The sequence below is a fragment of the Trachemys scripta genome, chromosome 18, assembly GCF_013100865.1.
Source record: "Trachemys scripta elegans isolate TJP31775 chromosome 18, CAS_Tse_1.0, whole genome shotgun sequence".
NCBI classification, from domain to species: domain Eukaryota; kingdom Metazoa; phylum Chordata; order Testudines; family Emydidae; genus Trachemys; species Trachemys scripta.
This window is the reverse complement of record NC_048315.1, coordinates 24,020,526-24,036,110: the sequence shown is the minus strand read 5'-3', so window position 1 is coordinate 24,036,110 and position 15,585 is coordinate 24,020,526. Positions and strand designations below refer to the sequence as shown.

The following is a 15,585-nucleotide window of genomic DNA, read 5'->3' as shown; positions in this document are numbered from 1 at the left end:
CTTCTGCACCCCAACTCCCTGCCCTGAGCCCCCTGCCACACCCTGCACCCCAACTCCCTGCCCTGAGCCCTGGCCACACCCCGCACCCCTCCTGCGCCCCCTGGGAGCAGGGAGGGGGTGGAGTTAGGGTGGGGATTTCAAGGAAAGGGGTTGGAATGGGGGCAGGGAAGGGGCGGGGCCTAATAGAAGGGGCAGAGTTGGGGCAGGGCTGGGTGTCAGTGATGCAGCCCTCAGGCCAATGCACTAGTCCTCATGTGGCCCTCGTGGTCATTTGAGTTTGAGATCCCTGGTCTAGATAATATCTAGTCCTGCCATGAGTGCAGGGAACTGGACTAGATGTCCTCTCGAGGTCCCTTCCAGTTCTAGGATTCTATGGTACTAGAGCAATAGTTGGAGATTTCCCGAAAAGCCTCACTGTAGACAAGGTCTATGAGTGGGAGCGAGGATCTCCTGTCAGTGGCTCCAGGCTAAAATCCACAAGCAAATACTGATGGCTGTTCAGAGATGGTCACTTGAAAAGAGGCGATAGGTCTCTTGTCACTTACCCTGAGCTACAGCGTAGCCGTCTCCCTTCCTCCCTGCAGAGAGAAGGCAAATTTCAGTGAATGCAGGTCCCGAGGTAGGAACCGATTCCGATCTGTGTCCACAGCTCAGAAACAGGGCCCCTGGCCCAGCATAGACCCCTGGCACTCAGTAATGGACTCAAGGTCCCAGGCGCTCACGATCGGCAGGAGAGAAAGACACGAGACAGTTTCCAAAGATCTCAGCCCACTGGCTGCTGGGCTCACTGGAAAACCGAGCCTCATATAAACTGTAACCCGCACCCAGGTTCTGGGTCTGGCCCTCCAGCAGCTCCTATGGGGGTCATTAGCTCAGTCCCGCAGTGGGACAGTCACACATACTGACACTGGCTCCTGTATTGCTGTTGGACTTAGGTAGGTGTGCAGGGCCCGGCAAGTCCAGGGAATGCCCCCAACCCAGCCACTTTACCTGGGCATTTCTTTTTCCAGAAGAATACTCCGATTATAACACCAATCAGGACAGCTGCAGTGATAACTCCAGCCACAATGGGAATCAGACTATTATTTGGTTCTGAAATGGAATGGAGAGAATGAGCAATGGGGAAAAATCCCCCACTAAAACCCTCTTACATCCCACTGCAGGGATCAGTCAGTCAGCTCCCCAGATAAGGGCTGAGTCCTGCAACCATCCACCCCTTCCAATGCAGCCACCATGCACCTACCAGGCATTATACCCCACCACAGAAAGTCCTGGACACTAGACCCAGCCTCTACCACTTCAATTCATAATAAATATTTAGCACTTAAAATAGAAGACTTTTATAACATTAATCAATCTTCATAAACCTAACTATGAGAGAGCAGGGATGTCAGTCTCGTCCCTAAACGGGAAAGGGGGAACACTTGCTGAAGATCACACAGTGAGTCAATGAAAGAGCCAGGAATAGACCCCAGGAATCCTGACTTCCAGCCCCTCCTCCCCTAACCCACCTACCCCCACTCCCCTTCCAGGAGTCCTGGCTCCCAGCCCCTAACTCCCCCTTGACCACCCTGACTTTCATGACTAATGGAACACAGTCCCATTGTGTGATTCTGGTGACAAACTGGAAACTGACCTCAAAGCTCTGGATTTCCCTGCCATGAATATAGTTAGACACTATGCGTGTTTTTTGAGGGGGCAGGAAGTGAAGAGGGGACGACAGAGATATTTTAATACTGTTCTTGGTTTATATGAACCTGTTAAACCCCAAGTTCTGTATACACTTTAAGTTTCATTAATCAGCTTCTCCTGTTGTCTGAAAGATCCACATAATAATACAGCAAAAAGAAAAATATTTCTAAGAGAATAAGGAAATGTGGTTTATGACACAAAAATTGGCAGGGGACGTAGTAGCAGGATTATGATGTGAAACCATCTGTTGACTAGATTTCCAGTGCAGGCTGCCCTTTTAGAAATTGTTTGCACTTCCAAATGCTGCATTTTTCCACATCCCAATTAACCAAGCAAAAAGATGGGTAATAAATTCTTTCTTGACTTCCTTGTGCTAGGGGCATAGGAGACTCTCCCCCGATGCAGGGTTCTAATCTGCCTCCTCGCTCCATTCCAAGGCCAGACCCTCTCTTCCAGCATCACTGCGCACAGAAACAAGCTGCTCCCAACATTAAATCTCTACCTCTGGCCACATGGGCCCATAGAGTCGTGTTTCTGAGAACCTGCTGAATCCTAGGACTAGAAGGGACCTCGAGAGCTTATCTAGTCCCGTCCCCTGCACTCATGGCAGGACCACGAGTGCATGAAGTTGAAAACGGGCTGGAAGCTGAAGCAAGACCAACTCTGTCTGGAAATAAGGGGCAGATTTGAACTTCTCCTGGGATGTGATAAATTCTCCATCCCTTGGAGACTACATCTGGAATGGAAATCTCTTTCTGAAGGATCAGCGCTAGTTTGCCCACAGATGACCAGACTGTGATTCCCCCCTGCCCTGGACTAGGCAGGAGCTCAGATCAGATGATTAGAATGGTCCCTTCAGGCCTTAATGTCTCATTGTTAATCTTCTCCCTTCAGAGACACTGTATTGCTGAGATGTATCCAACAGCCCCATTGGCAGCAAATTGGAGAGCAAGACATGAGCCCCAGGCACTGTGGGTCCCAACTCTAGCACAAGAACTTGACTGCAGGGGGACAGAGCCAAAGAGGACAGGGCCTCACAGACCCTGAGGAAAGTCCAGCTTCAGCCTATAAATCCGAATGAGAATTTTTCAGGGGTTGAGTTTAATGGATTTCCTCTCTCCCACTAGGAAAACAGACAAACACACAAACTCCTTACCCCAGGAGACAGAGAGTGGCTCTAACAGGCTTTCATGCTCCACGTGACATGAATAATGGGCTTTGATCTTGGGATCAATCTCCATTGTCACCCAGGTCTGGTAGGTCCCATCCCCATTGGGTAGGATGCCTTCAGAGTAGGTCTCCTGCTGTCTGCTCTCCCCATTTTTCAGCCAGGTCACGGTGATGTCCCGGGGGTAGAATCCACTGACCTTACAGGAGAGGGTGGTGAGGCCGTCATGAGATGACCTGTCGCTCACTCTAGCTGTTGGGCACACTGGGAAAAAGAAGAAACTCAAGTTAGGTGTTTTCAAGCTCTAATCCAGGCAGCATTTTCTAGAGCTTTGCAGCATGAAATTCTGAGACCCGAGCAGTGGGAGAGGATGAGAATCCATGAGACAGAATCCCTCTGATGAGAGAGAACCACCATGTTAGAGGATTTCTGTGCCGAATTCACAGCATCAGCAACTGTGAATCCTGAATCCAGGTCCCTGACCTGGCCTCTGCTCCAAACCACAGAGACACAAATACCTTGACAGGCTTCACTAAACTCCAGATACAGGTGTCAATCACACACTAGGTTTGTACCCATCTCCTCTCAGTCCCTGGATTTGAAAGAGAGAAGAATCTTGCCCTGGCCAGGGAGCAAAAACTGGACTGGATAAACTGACCAATTAGAGATGGAAAGGGCCCATTAAACAAAAAGTGACACACAGTGCTAAATTGCCCCTCAAACGAGCTAATATGAATTGGCTAATTTCTTGTAGGTTGTTACCAAATCTATTTACCCCAATATTATGGATTTCAAAAGGAATTATGCTAATGTTGAAAAATCAGTTTCCCAGCCCCCTGGCACTGAAATACCCATTACAATGCTGTGTATGGATTTTTCTTGTTGGCATTTGTAAAGATGGCAAAGGACAAGATAATGTTCTGCTGAGGTTTGTGAGAGAAATAAGCAACTAGTATAATTGTTGCAAAAAACTGGGTAGAAATTTCAAGTAACCTTGAACAGCAAGTGCAAACTGTTTGGGAAGGGAAAGATCGGGGTGTGTAATGATGCTAACTAATCTGGGAAATGTGTGTATATGGTAACAGACAAGGTACATAAACGGGTAATAGTGAGTTAACATTTTGAAGCAGACTGTCCTCCAGAGTTGGAGTGTTAAAGCATTTAACCTCTTCCCTTCTATGTTTGTGATTAATCTTTAACTAAAAAGCTTTGGTAATAAATTTGAGTGTGATTATCTAGTGTCTTATTGATAAAAGAATCAAAAAGTAAAGTATGAAAGTGTTGCAGCAAAGGTAGGTCTTGAGGGGGAAAATTTTAAGGACAAGGGGAGCCTTCTTCCAGGTTAGTATGGGGAGGGCAATTCCACATGTAGGGAATGGCATGGAAGGAAGCACATAAATGACTGTAGGAGAAGTTTGGCAACAAGGACAAAGCTACCATCATTGATGGAACACGGGCTGGGGGCAACACAAGAAATATGATGGTACAGACAGTGAATAGGGAAGAATTACATGGTGAATGAAGCTGGTGTCCATAGAAGTGGCACTTCCATAATTAAGCAGAGTGCTCGAACATGCACAAGTACAGATTGCCTTGATAACGGCTGTGTCACATCAGAGGAAGAGGTAGAATTTGTGATGTGAAGTTGCGCTCATTTGGTCAAGTGGCTCTGGAGATGCAGCTTCTCTACAGTGAACTGCTTTTAACATTTTCAATTTCTTATCTTTTTCTCCAGCAGAACTGATGGGGAAGGGGTTGTTTCCCCACCTATCCCTGGTGCAAGGTTCGCTGAATATCCCCCTACCCACCTGCTCCAGTTTGGAACTGGGGCTGGGGAATGGAGATGTAGCCAGTAGTGTCCCCCTAGGTGGGGCTTGTCCCCCGCCTTACCTTTCCTCTGTAGAGTCTCCTTCCCGTACTCTAGAGCACTCCTTAGCCAGGAAATACAATTCCCCTTCACGTAGCGTTTCCACTGCTGGTTGTCATTTACTTCAGCCTCCCATCTCCTCTTGGTGATCTGAGCCCCAATATCTGCTGCTACCCAAGTCATGGTCTCCTTATCGAAGGTAAGAAAGTCTCGTCCGTCATATGAATCCTGGTAAAACCCCTGAATGCTGTTGTCTTCCCGGAGATCACAGCCGAATATTGTCTGGATAATGTGAAACCCTGAAACACAGCTGAAGGTCAGAAGCAGTCTCTCTCTGAAAATCTCACCAAGAGCCCACTGCAGGTAGCCCAGTGGTTCTTCTTCTTGCTACTGGGCCCTCCCTCCCCTGAGAAATGGGGTTCCCACTTATGCTGTTGGGTCCTACACCCTCCCAGCTCCTTTCAGGAGGGAACCCAAACCCGCAGGGGGCGCCCTCTCCATCTGTTGGGTCTTGTACACTAAAGAGCCCCCACTGCAGAGAGCTCACAACCTTCAAGGAGTACCTCATGCTGCTTGTTCTTGTATGTTCCCTGCAGGAGGAGCAGGGTGGCACAATCCCAAAGGGAGTACTCCGGATATTGCAGTGATCTATCCCCTCCAGCTCTCTTCTGCTCTCTGAGGATCCCCCCAGTTCTCATAGTCAGGGTCATTCTGGAGAAGCGAGGGAGTTCAGGGTGTCTGTACCCCACTCTCTCCTGCTCTGGTTGTATTAACTTTGCAGGGTCCTCAGGGTCACTTGGTCCCCCACCTCCATCATTGACAGTACCCCCATGCCCCTGTGAGGAGGGGGTACAGGTCTGTCCCCCCTCTGCTAACCTCTGCTCTGGTTTAATGATCTCACAGAATGCCCACGGTCACTCTGTTTCCCTGCCCCATCTCCACCGTGCCCCCAACTCAGTCTAGGAATGGCAAAGAACCAACTTGACCTCTTTTTCACATGGCCACTGTCTCAAGGTGATTCCCTGTGAGGATCAGGCCACTGACGGCCCTTAGTTCAGCTAGCCACCATTTTCCTACAGCCAGGCTAATCTTCACAACAACGGCCCCCATCTCGCACACAACCAAGAGCAGACTCAGTTAATGGAGCCACCCCTGGGCTGATAGGAGACAGGGAGGGAGACTGGGGGGGGAGGGAAGGGGGATGGGGACAGGAAGGAGAATTTAGGGGAGCAGGAGAGAGGCTGTGGTAAACAGAGAACACTGTGGGGATCACGAGGAAGACTGAAACGTGGGGAACGGAACAGACCCCTAGCTTGGCAAACTGGGTAGAATGTTGGGGCACAAAAATAACTCACACAGGGTCCCAAATATTTTCACCCCTCCCTCACCCTGCATTAGATACATCGAGGTAAATGCCAAGATTTTCAGCAATGACTAGTGATTTTGGGTGCCTAACTGAGACCCTTTAAAGGGGCCTGATCAGAAAGTGGGAGCACCCGGCCTCTGAACATCAGACACCCAAAAATCACTAATCACTTGTGGAAAACATTACAAGTAACAACAGCTACAGAAAGGTTAGTAACCATTTTTTCTTCAACTGTTTGCACGTCCCTTCCATGTTCGGGGACTCCCAAGCAATACCGTAAGAGGTGGGCTCGGAGTTCATGGACACATGGATTACAATACTGCCCAGCCAAACCCAGTGTCATCTCTCACTTGGTGGGTAATGGCGTAGTTGGAAGAAAAAGTATGTACTGACACCCAGGTTGCTGCTCTGCAAATGTCCTGGATCAGGCCTGGGCCATGAACGCCACTGAGGAAGCTTGTGCTCTCACAGAATGGGCCGCAAGGAAGGCAGGTGGTGGGACACCTGCCTCCTCGTAGCACATGTGAATGCACAATGTAATCCACAATGAAATTCTCTGAGCCAAAAGGGGTAGGGTTTTCATCCTATCAGAGTGGTGTGGATTTATGGATCAGCTTAGGACACCTGCCTAACATCCAGAGGGTGGAGATGTCATTCCTCCCTATTCTTGTGCGGCTTGAGGAAGGGAATGGGCAGGAAAATACCCTGATTACTATGAAACTCCAAGATTACCTTTGGGAGGAACACAGGGTGGGGGCAACGTTGTACCTTGTCGCAGTAGCGTAGCCAGGTTGGGGGGGAGCAGGGGGAGCAGCCGCTCCCCCACTGAGCAGAAGCTGTGCCTTTTTTGTGCTCCGACGCCTTTTGCTCCTGCGCTACTGACTGAGTGGAGCATTTTTTTTGCTCCCAGCGCCTTTTTTTCTCCCGACACTTTTTGCTCCCGGTGCCTTTTTTTAGCTCCGCTCCCCGTGCTCTTAACCTGGCTACGCCACTGCCTTGTCGTTAAAGAACACTGTATATGGTGGTTTTGACATAAGAGCTCTAATCTCCGAGACCCTCCTGACTGAGGTAATTGCTACCAGAAAGGCGACCTTCTAGGAAAGGTCCAACAGAGGGCACAATGCTAGAGCCTCAAAGGGAGGCCCCGTGAGCTCTGACATGACCAGGTTTAAGTCCCCCAGAGGGATGTTGTCAAGGCTGAATCCCCACTCTGGCATTTCGAGTGCAGAAGGTGGGAGCCTGCAAGGATTAGAAAAATTAATACTGGCCACTCCAGGCTGGTAATGCTGCCACCACCCAAGAGAAAATCTGCCTTTTGCCAATCCAGAAGAACTCTCTTGGGAAGTTTTTCTGGGGCCCCTCGGCTTTTCCACCCCTTCTTCGGGAAAGCCAAGAAAGGAAACAAAAGAAAAGGAGAACCCAGCGGTTGTATTAGCTGATTAATATATGCACAACCTCTTTACCTCATAAGACACAGAAATCCAGTCATGTTCTTACAAAAAGGAAATTTTATTTAAAAAAAGAAAGAAAACACCCTTGGAAAACTTAGGTTATTGCTAGATCTTAAAAGAGCAACTGCAAGGATTAATCACCGAGAGTAGCTTTCTTGGGATCCAGTTTAAAGGTTACAACAAAACAAAAGCACGTGGGGTTAGCACACAGGAATCCACAAGCCATAAAAAGAGATCGGCCTAATCGAGTCTACCTGAACATTTCTTGTTCTACTTCTGTCATAAATATAAAGGGACGGGGGAGAGGGTCTGATGCAGTGCTATACAATCCTCTTACCAGTAAAGGGTTAAGAAATTCAGGTAGCCAGACTGACACCTGACCTGGCTGGCATCTGACCAACAAGGGGACAAGATACTTTCAAATCTTGGGAGGGGGGAAGACTTTGTGTGTGGCTCTTTGTCTGAGTCAGAGTGATCTTGGGAGACAAGCAGTCCCTGCAGAAAATCAATCTTCTCACCAAACCTCACTTTTCTAAAGTAAGTTTAGTCAGCATTGCGAGTAGGTTTCTGTTTGTTTTGCTTGGTGAGCTTTCCCTGTGTTAGAGGGAAGGGTTATTCCTGTTTTTTCTGTAACTTTAAGGTTTTGTCCAGAGGGGGAATCCCTCTGAGTTTGGAAATTGAGTACCCTGTAAAATAGTTACCATCCTGATTTTACCTTCTTTGTTTTAATAAAATCTTTCTTTTAAGAACCTGACTGTTTTCTATGGTTTTAAAACCCCGGGAGTGGGTTTTTAGATCACTGTGTAACCAATTGGTTAGATTATTCTCAAGCTTCCCAGGAAAGGGGGTGTACGGGCTTGAGAGGGTATTTTGGGGGGGGAAGGGGAACTTCAAATGGTTCCTTTCCTGGATTCCGGTTTAAAACACTTGATGGTGGCAGTGAGAGAAGCATTTCTCAGGGTGCAGGGAATTTTGTACCTTGGGGGTTTTAACCTAAGCTGGTAGAAAAAGCTTAGGAGCTCTTCATGCGGGTCCCCACGTCTTTACCCTAGAGTTTAGAGTGGGAAGGGAACCCTGACAACTTCCATATCGGTGGTTCCAAATGAGTAGTTTCTAGGTATGATCCTGATGATTTTTCATACCTGGCCCAGAGCTTTTTACGGCATAAGTACTGCCCTGTCCCTCTGCAGCCAAGAGAACAAAAGACCCACACACCCAGCACTTTTTCCCAATTTGAGAGGGTACAGCTTCCTTACTGGTTCCCCTGGTCAGGTGCCAACTCATTTCAAGCTTACTTCTTAACTCTTTACAGGTAAGGCAGTTAGGGTACAGCTGCTAAGGAGGATTCTATAGCTACTGAATGGTTGGGGTGCGACCCCCTCTCATTTATCACAGATGGGTTCCCAGATTTGTAGGTACAGCCTTTCAAAGCCCTCGAGGAAGGGAATGGACATTTCATGTGAAAAACCTGACTGACCACCCAGCAGGGGTAGAATGCGGAGATCGCTCCTAGGTGTACCTTAACGGATGAAATCGCTAGACCTGGCTGTTCCCAGACAGTTCTGGAGTATCTGCTTCATCTGAAAGATGACTCAGTGGGTGAGAGGCAGGGGTGCCGGAACAGGGGGACCAAGGGGCCATGGCCCTGCCACTTTAGCAGCAGGTGAGAGCGGGGGGAGGAGAAGGGGAGGAGTGGGCAGAGCCTGAGGAGAAGAGGTGAAGCGGGGGTGTGTGGGGGGAAATTGGGGAAGAGGCGGAGTCACAGTTTCAGCACCGGTGGCCCCCACACTCATAGGGAGATTCTGGCACCCCGCTGAGAGGCCTTGCAGGGTAGACCAAATGGAGAAACGCTTCCACTTGGCAAGGTAAGTAGCTCTGGTAATTGGATTCCTACTGCCTAGCAAGACCTAGCAGACCTGCTCCGAACAGGACAGTTCTGCAGGTTTAAACATGGACCTGTCAGGCAGATGGAGCATTTGGCCGCGAACTTGCGAGATCAGGTCCAGAAGGGGAGGAAGCAGCATTGGAGTTGCTACTGACAGGTCTAGAAATAAGCCAAACTAGTGCTGATGTGGCCAGGCTGAGGCTATGAGAATAACCTTCGCTCTTGATCTTCAGCAAGATCTTGTGCACAAAAGGAATTGGGGGGAGAGGGGGAAGGGGAAAGGCGCAGAACAGTGATTTCTCCAAGGGAGTAAGACGACATCTGTGAGTGAGCCCGGGTTGCAGTCACACAGACAGCAGAACGGCTGACATTTCCTGTTCTGTCTGGTCATGAACAGGTCTACGAGGGGAGTACCCACCACTGGAAAATGGTCCTTGCTATGTTGGGGCATAGGGACCATTCATGGTGAGAAGATCTGAGTTGCCTGCTTGTTCTGGGCTCCCAAAAGGGGAGAAGCTTTGAGGTGTATTGAGTGCTTTATGAAGAACTCCCACAAGCAAATGGCCTCCTGACACAGTGGGGAGAAGAGCGGGCCGCTCTCTGCCTGTTGATGTAAAACATGGCTGCCATATTGTCTGTAAGAACTTGCACCACCTTGCTTGCAATGGTGGGTAACAACACCTGACATGCTAGGCCAACCACTCTGAGCTCTCTGACATTTATCCATAGCAAGCGTTGCTGCCGGGACCACTGACCTTGTGTCGTGAGGTGCCGAAGATGGGCAGGCACTGTGAGCACCGAGTCCAAATGATGGCTGTTTGGCCGGTACACTGAGGCCAGCCAAGCCTGTAGGGGTCTGAGGTGCAACCTCGCATACCACACCTCGTATAGGCACGCGACCATGCGACCCAACAGCCTGAGTGGGCTCCTGGGAGGAAGGCCCTGGCCTGGGTAGAATTGAGCAACGCTCCGATAAACACTATCCTCTGAGCCAGGAGGAGTGTTGGCTTCTGCTCGTTTATCAGCAGGCCCAGTGCTCGAATGGTTGTTTGGACGAGGTGGATGCTGGCTTTCACCTGGGATTGGACTGGTCATTGACCAGCCAGTCACTGAGGTACAGATACACATGCACCCCTCACCTTCTCAGGAAGGCTGCCACTATTACCAGCATTTCATAAAGACCCATTAGGCTGCTGACAGGCTGAACGGGAGGATGGTAAACTGGCAATGAGTCTGGTTCACAACGATCCCGAGAAACCTTCTGTGGCCTCGGAAAATAGAGGTGTGGAAATAGGCATCTTTCAAATCGAGGGTGGCGTCCCAGTCCCCTACATCCAGGGAAGGAATGATGGAGACAATGCACAACTTCAGCCTTTGAGATGTTGCAGGTCTAGAATGGGTCAGAGACCCACTTTGGCACTCAGGATTAAGGATCGTGACGTTGCACTCCACATACTTTATGGAAATATGATTATGAATGTGAATATGATGTAACTGGAATATGCTTTATGCAAAACGTCTCTTGTATGATGTCATTAGAAAGCTTGTAATCTACTGAGTGTGTTCATCCTATTTGTTTGCATGTATTATTTCTATGTCTGGAATTGGGGAAATAAGACAAACTTCTATCACGGTTGTAGTCACACCAGGTGAGGGCCATCAATGGGGCATTGGGAACTCGATGGCTCCCATTGATTAGGGCAATTGATGGTAAATGATTTATTTACCTGAAAGCCTTCCTGTGTACATGGGGGCCAACCAAGGAGGAATGGAGACTTGACCAGGTCACCTGGTAGTGAAATCCATCTTAAATCTGGTACTTTTCCATTTAGCAAGAGGGGCAGGGACCCAGAAAGAGAAAAGATTCCCACCTTGTGCCAAGGTTATAAAAGGGGGTGCCAGTCATGAGAAAACCCCTCCTTATCAAATGAGGTGTCTGCTGGATCTAACAAAGACTGTACCAGGGGAAAGGATTGGGCCCAGACTAGGAAAGAGTCCAGTCTGTGAAATAAACTTATTGGAACATCTTTGAGGATGATATATTTCGTGTAATCAGTTTCTTAATGTATTAGGCTTAGACTTGAGTGTTTTGTTTCAATTTGCTCTGTTACTTACTTTGTTCTGTCTATTACTTGAAATCACTTAAATCCTATTTTCTATACTTAATAAAATCACTTTTGTTTATTAATAAATCCAGAGTAAGTGATTAATACCTGGGGGAGCAAACAGTTGTGCATATCTCTCGATCAGTGTTATAGAGGGTGGACAATTTATGAATTTATCCTGTATAAGCTTTATACAGAGTAAAAGGGATTTATTTGGGGTTTGGGCTCCCAAAAGGTTGAATACTGAGTGCTGGGAAAGTCCCTGTTAACTGAGAAGCCCCTGGGCTGAGTGAATCTGTTTCTGTGGCCCAACCTCTGTGTCTGTGCTGGAGGTGACTGGTGTGTCTAACTCAGCAAGACGGGAGTGGAGGGAAACCTGTTCGGGTAGGAGGGTTGTTCTCAGTGGTATCCCAGGACATGGAGTGACAGTCTCAAGGGGAGTCTCTGTGACCAAACCCATCACAACTTCAGCCTGGCCTCCCTGTCCTTTTTCAGATGTGGACTGAACTGGTGGAAGAGCTGACAGCGATCCGCAATAGGAGTCTCATCCAAGCACTTTAGACAGCTGGAGTGCAGGTCGCTCAAAGGCATGGGCTTGCCACAGGAGGCACCGGGTCTGAAGCCCGGAGACCGAGACATGCCCAGTTTCAGGAGCAGAAGAAACTCTGCTAGAAGAGTCCAACTAACTATTTATATCAGTGGTGTCCAATACGTTCGCCACTAGCCACAGGTGGCTAATAGGCTATTGAATTGTGGCTAATGCATGTGGCTTTTTTGTAATGTGGCTAATAAGAAAAATTCAAAACCACAAGTGTGGCTAGCATCGAATTTCTATTGGACACTGCTGATTTATACCAATCAACTAAAGTCAAAAAGTGAGAAAACAACTGAGGTGAAAAGGGGTGGAGTAACGAGAGAACCACTGAGAATCTGGAGAGATGCAGGGCGGCAGGTCACAGACACGCAGAGATCCCAAGCCAGGTGCCCAAGAGGAGTGGGGTGGGTCAGCCCTCCCCACCCACCCCTCTTCTCCTCCGTGCTGCACTCCACAGGGATAAGCAGGGTGGGGCACCGATGAGGTCTCAGAGGGACCAGACCCCGAATTCCCCCATGTGCGTGATGGGGGCAGAGACAGCTAGAGAGAACACTTGGTGGTCAAGATGCAGGACTCAGGACAATCTCTGGCGATCTGGCAGCCCCAGGACGGGGGGAGGAAGAGGGGTAAATGGGGGGAGGAGGGCAGGAGGGACAGTGGTTTGGGGAGGGGGCAGTGGGAACAGAACAGCAGCTCCCCAGCGCAGGCGAGCGGAGCCTCTCTCTCAGCACTGGGGAGGCTGGTGTCCGTGTGAACAGGTCAGGCTGGACAGGCTCAGCAGCAGGGGACCAATGGGTGAGACTAGTCAGGAGAGGGTTAAACTAGCTACAGAGGGGGCGGGCTGGGGGGCAGACACTTGGCAACCCTCCACCCTGTCGCTTAGTCCTGGGGCAGGGCCACCAGAAACCCAGGTGTCCAGGGCAGGACAGGAATTAGTTCTCATTGCTGCTGTCAGTGCTGGGAGCCAGGAGGGATTGGAGGTGCTACAACAAGGGGCTGGGGACACTCCTGGGTGAGCACCAATGCGACAGGCCAGTACCACTGACACGGGGGAAACAGGGATTGTCACTCGCGAGTCCCCTGTCAGGAAGGGAGGAACAATTACGTCAGAGAGACCGTCACCTGCCAGGGACAGTTCAGCAGCGCCAGGCACTGAACGCTTATGGATCATTCCCGTGCTAAGTGAGACAGCACAATCGGGGGCCTGGCCAGGTGACTACAGCCCCCCACATCAGGGACTGAGCAGGAAGAACGGTTCTGCACACATCTATCGATAGTGTGCAGGGGAACCTGCCTGACCCCGGGGGCTCCATGCTGGGTTTGTGCTGCCAGGAGTAAGGCAACCCGGGAGTCTCTGCACGTTGCAGGGGCTGATTCTCTCACTAACTCTCCAGCCCAAGTTGATGACACTCTGAGGAGTCTGACCTGAGATAAACTCACTCTGGAAATAAGACAAAGTGAACAATGAAGGAGGCTCACTGGTGAGCAGCTTCTCCCCAGGGCTGGGGTGAATGCACCACTGCCTGCTCTTGTGACTTTACTGTGCGTTTCATGATAGTGGGTGGTTTTAATAAATCCCCAGTTCCTGGACTCATGGGATTAGGGGAAAGTCTCAGCTCTCTTTTCTTACAGCAGTAACTTCTAGTCCGTCGAGCAGCAGGGAAAACCCCAGAAATGTGTCCCCTAAGGGCTCAAACCAGAGGGCAAATAAAAATAAGCTCCGGTATTATTCCCAAAATACTTACAATGCTTAAACCAAACTCAGGATTTTGGGGGTCTGACTCGTGACGTCTGAACATTTGGGGCTGTCGATATTGGGGTTCCCCATCACTCAGTATCTGGGAATTGAGACAAGACGTCTCAGAACCCTGTTCTAGCTCTAGGGTCTGACAGAGTCACTGTTGTAGCCAGAGGAACAAACCACCCTGTCCAGAAATCCCTGGGTGTGATTCTCTGGCCTGCGTCACCAGGAGGTCGGACTAGCTGGGTCTGCTGGGAACTTCTGGCTTTTGCACCTCTGCCACTCTGTCTGGGAAATATATATCTGGGAAAGGGGTGGGTGGGAGAGGGTCCCCCGAAGGGCAGCAGAGGCAGCTGCAAGTGGGACTGGTAGCAGAAGTCTGGGCTGTTTGGGGAGGGGAAAATCTGAGAGTCCCACTTTGGAGGGTGTCAAAAAATCTCCTTCGCATGGACCCTCCATCCTGCAGGCTCTCCCCCCTATCCCTTTGTCCCCCACATTCACACTGACTCCAGCGAGAAAATGCGCCTTCGGACTCTGTCCCCTCCCCAACACACATCCCGGTGTCCCTTCACCCTGTTTACATCAACCACACTCCCAACCCCCACCCCATTTCCCTGCATCCCTAGGTCGTGTTGTGTCCTTCACTCACCCTCGGTCCGGTTGTAGAGCTGACTCAGGGTGTTCAGAGTCACGTTGTACCATTTCTGGAAGCGCTGTCCCCACCAGGTCATCTTGTCCCAGAACTCCGAATCCTTGTTCTGCGCCATCCACAGTGTGTAGGGCTCCGCCCTCTTCGTCCCACTGGTGTAGACATAGGTGAGCTGATCGTCCACATACACAACACGGCTGTACCAGGGCAGCCCCTGGGCAGGCTCCGACACCACAGCGTCCAAAACGCGCCTGGAGTGCAGGCCTGAGGGGGGAGATTGGGGGGAGGGGAGAGTCAGACCGAACCAGACCCTGCCAGGAGCCCTTGGCAATATGCGAGAGGCAGCGCCATCCCTCAGGAGGGCTCCTGTGGGAGGGAGATCTGGGGAAGGGCTCACAGAACGGCCTGACCGGGGAGAAAGAGACGGTGGGGTAGAAGGAGAAAGGGAGGCAGGGCTGGAGGGGGAGTGAAGAGAGGAAGGGCTAGGGAGGTACAGGGGGGCTGGAGCATGTGAGGAGTACGGGAGCATATGGGGACAGTGTACTGGGGGTACAGGGGAGTGTGAGGCAGGAGAGGGGGCCCAGGAGGAGGGGCAGGGCTGGAGTGCGGTGTGGGGAAAAGGAAGGGGGTGTTATGGGAGATGGTGGGACAGGAGAACTGGGGGAGGGGAGATGCAGGAGCTGAAGCTGGGGAAGGCAAGGTGGGCAGGGGAATGTGTCCAAGCTACAGGTGTGAGCCAGGACACCAGCTGTGCACAGAATTTACTGTAATTTATTCAGAACATAAGAACGGCCAGACTGGGTCAGACCAAAGGCGCATCTAGCCCAGTCTCCTGTCTTCTGACAGTGGCCAATGCCAGGTGCCCCAGAGGGAATGAACAGAACAGGGAATCATCAAGTGATCCATCCTCTGTCGCCCATTCCCAGCTTCTGGCAAACAGAGGCTAGGGACAGCATCCCTGCCCATCCTGACCAATAGCCATTGGTGGACCTATCCTCCATGGGCCCAGGAGGAGGGGCAGGGCTGGAGTGCGGTGTGGGGAAAAGGAAGGGGGTGTTATGGGAGA

The 15,585-nt window shown here is 50.3% G+C and overlaps 1 protein-coding gene across 1 annotated transcript in view; it reads right to left on the bottom strand.

Annotated features, from left to right (window-relative positions):
• Nucleotides 1–347: 347 nt before the first annotated feature.
• The window catches only part of LOC117867593 (class I histocompatibility antigen, F10 alpha chain-like), a 19,985-nt gene continuing 4,747 nt past the window's right edge, over nt 348–15,585 (bottom strand). The window contains exons 2-6 of the mRNA XM_034752779.1: nt 14,520–14,783; nt 4,751–5,026; nt 2,849–3,124; nt 991–1,092; nt 348–578 (exon numbers count right to left, since the gene is read on the bottom strand). Coding sequence (XP_034608670.1) covers nt 538–578; nt 991–1,092; nt 2,849–3,124; nt 4,751–5,026; nt 14,520–14,783 — 959 coding nt within the window. The 3' untranslated portion in view covers nt 348–537. The remainder of the gene's footprint in view (nt 579–990; nt 1,093–2,848; nt 3,125–4,750; nt 5,027–14,519; nt 14,784–15,585) is intronic.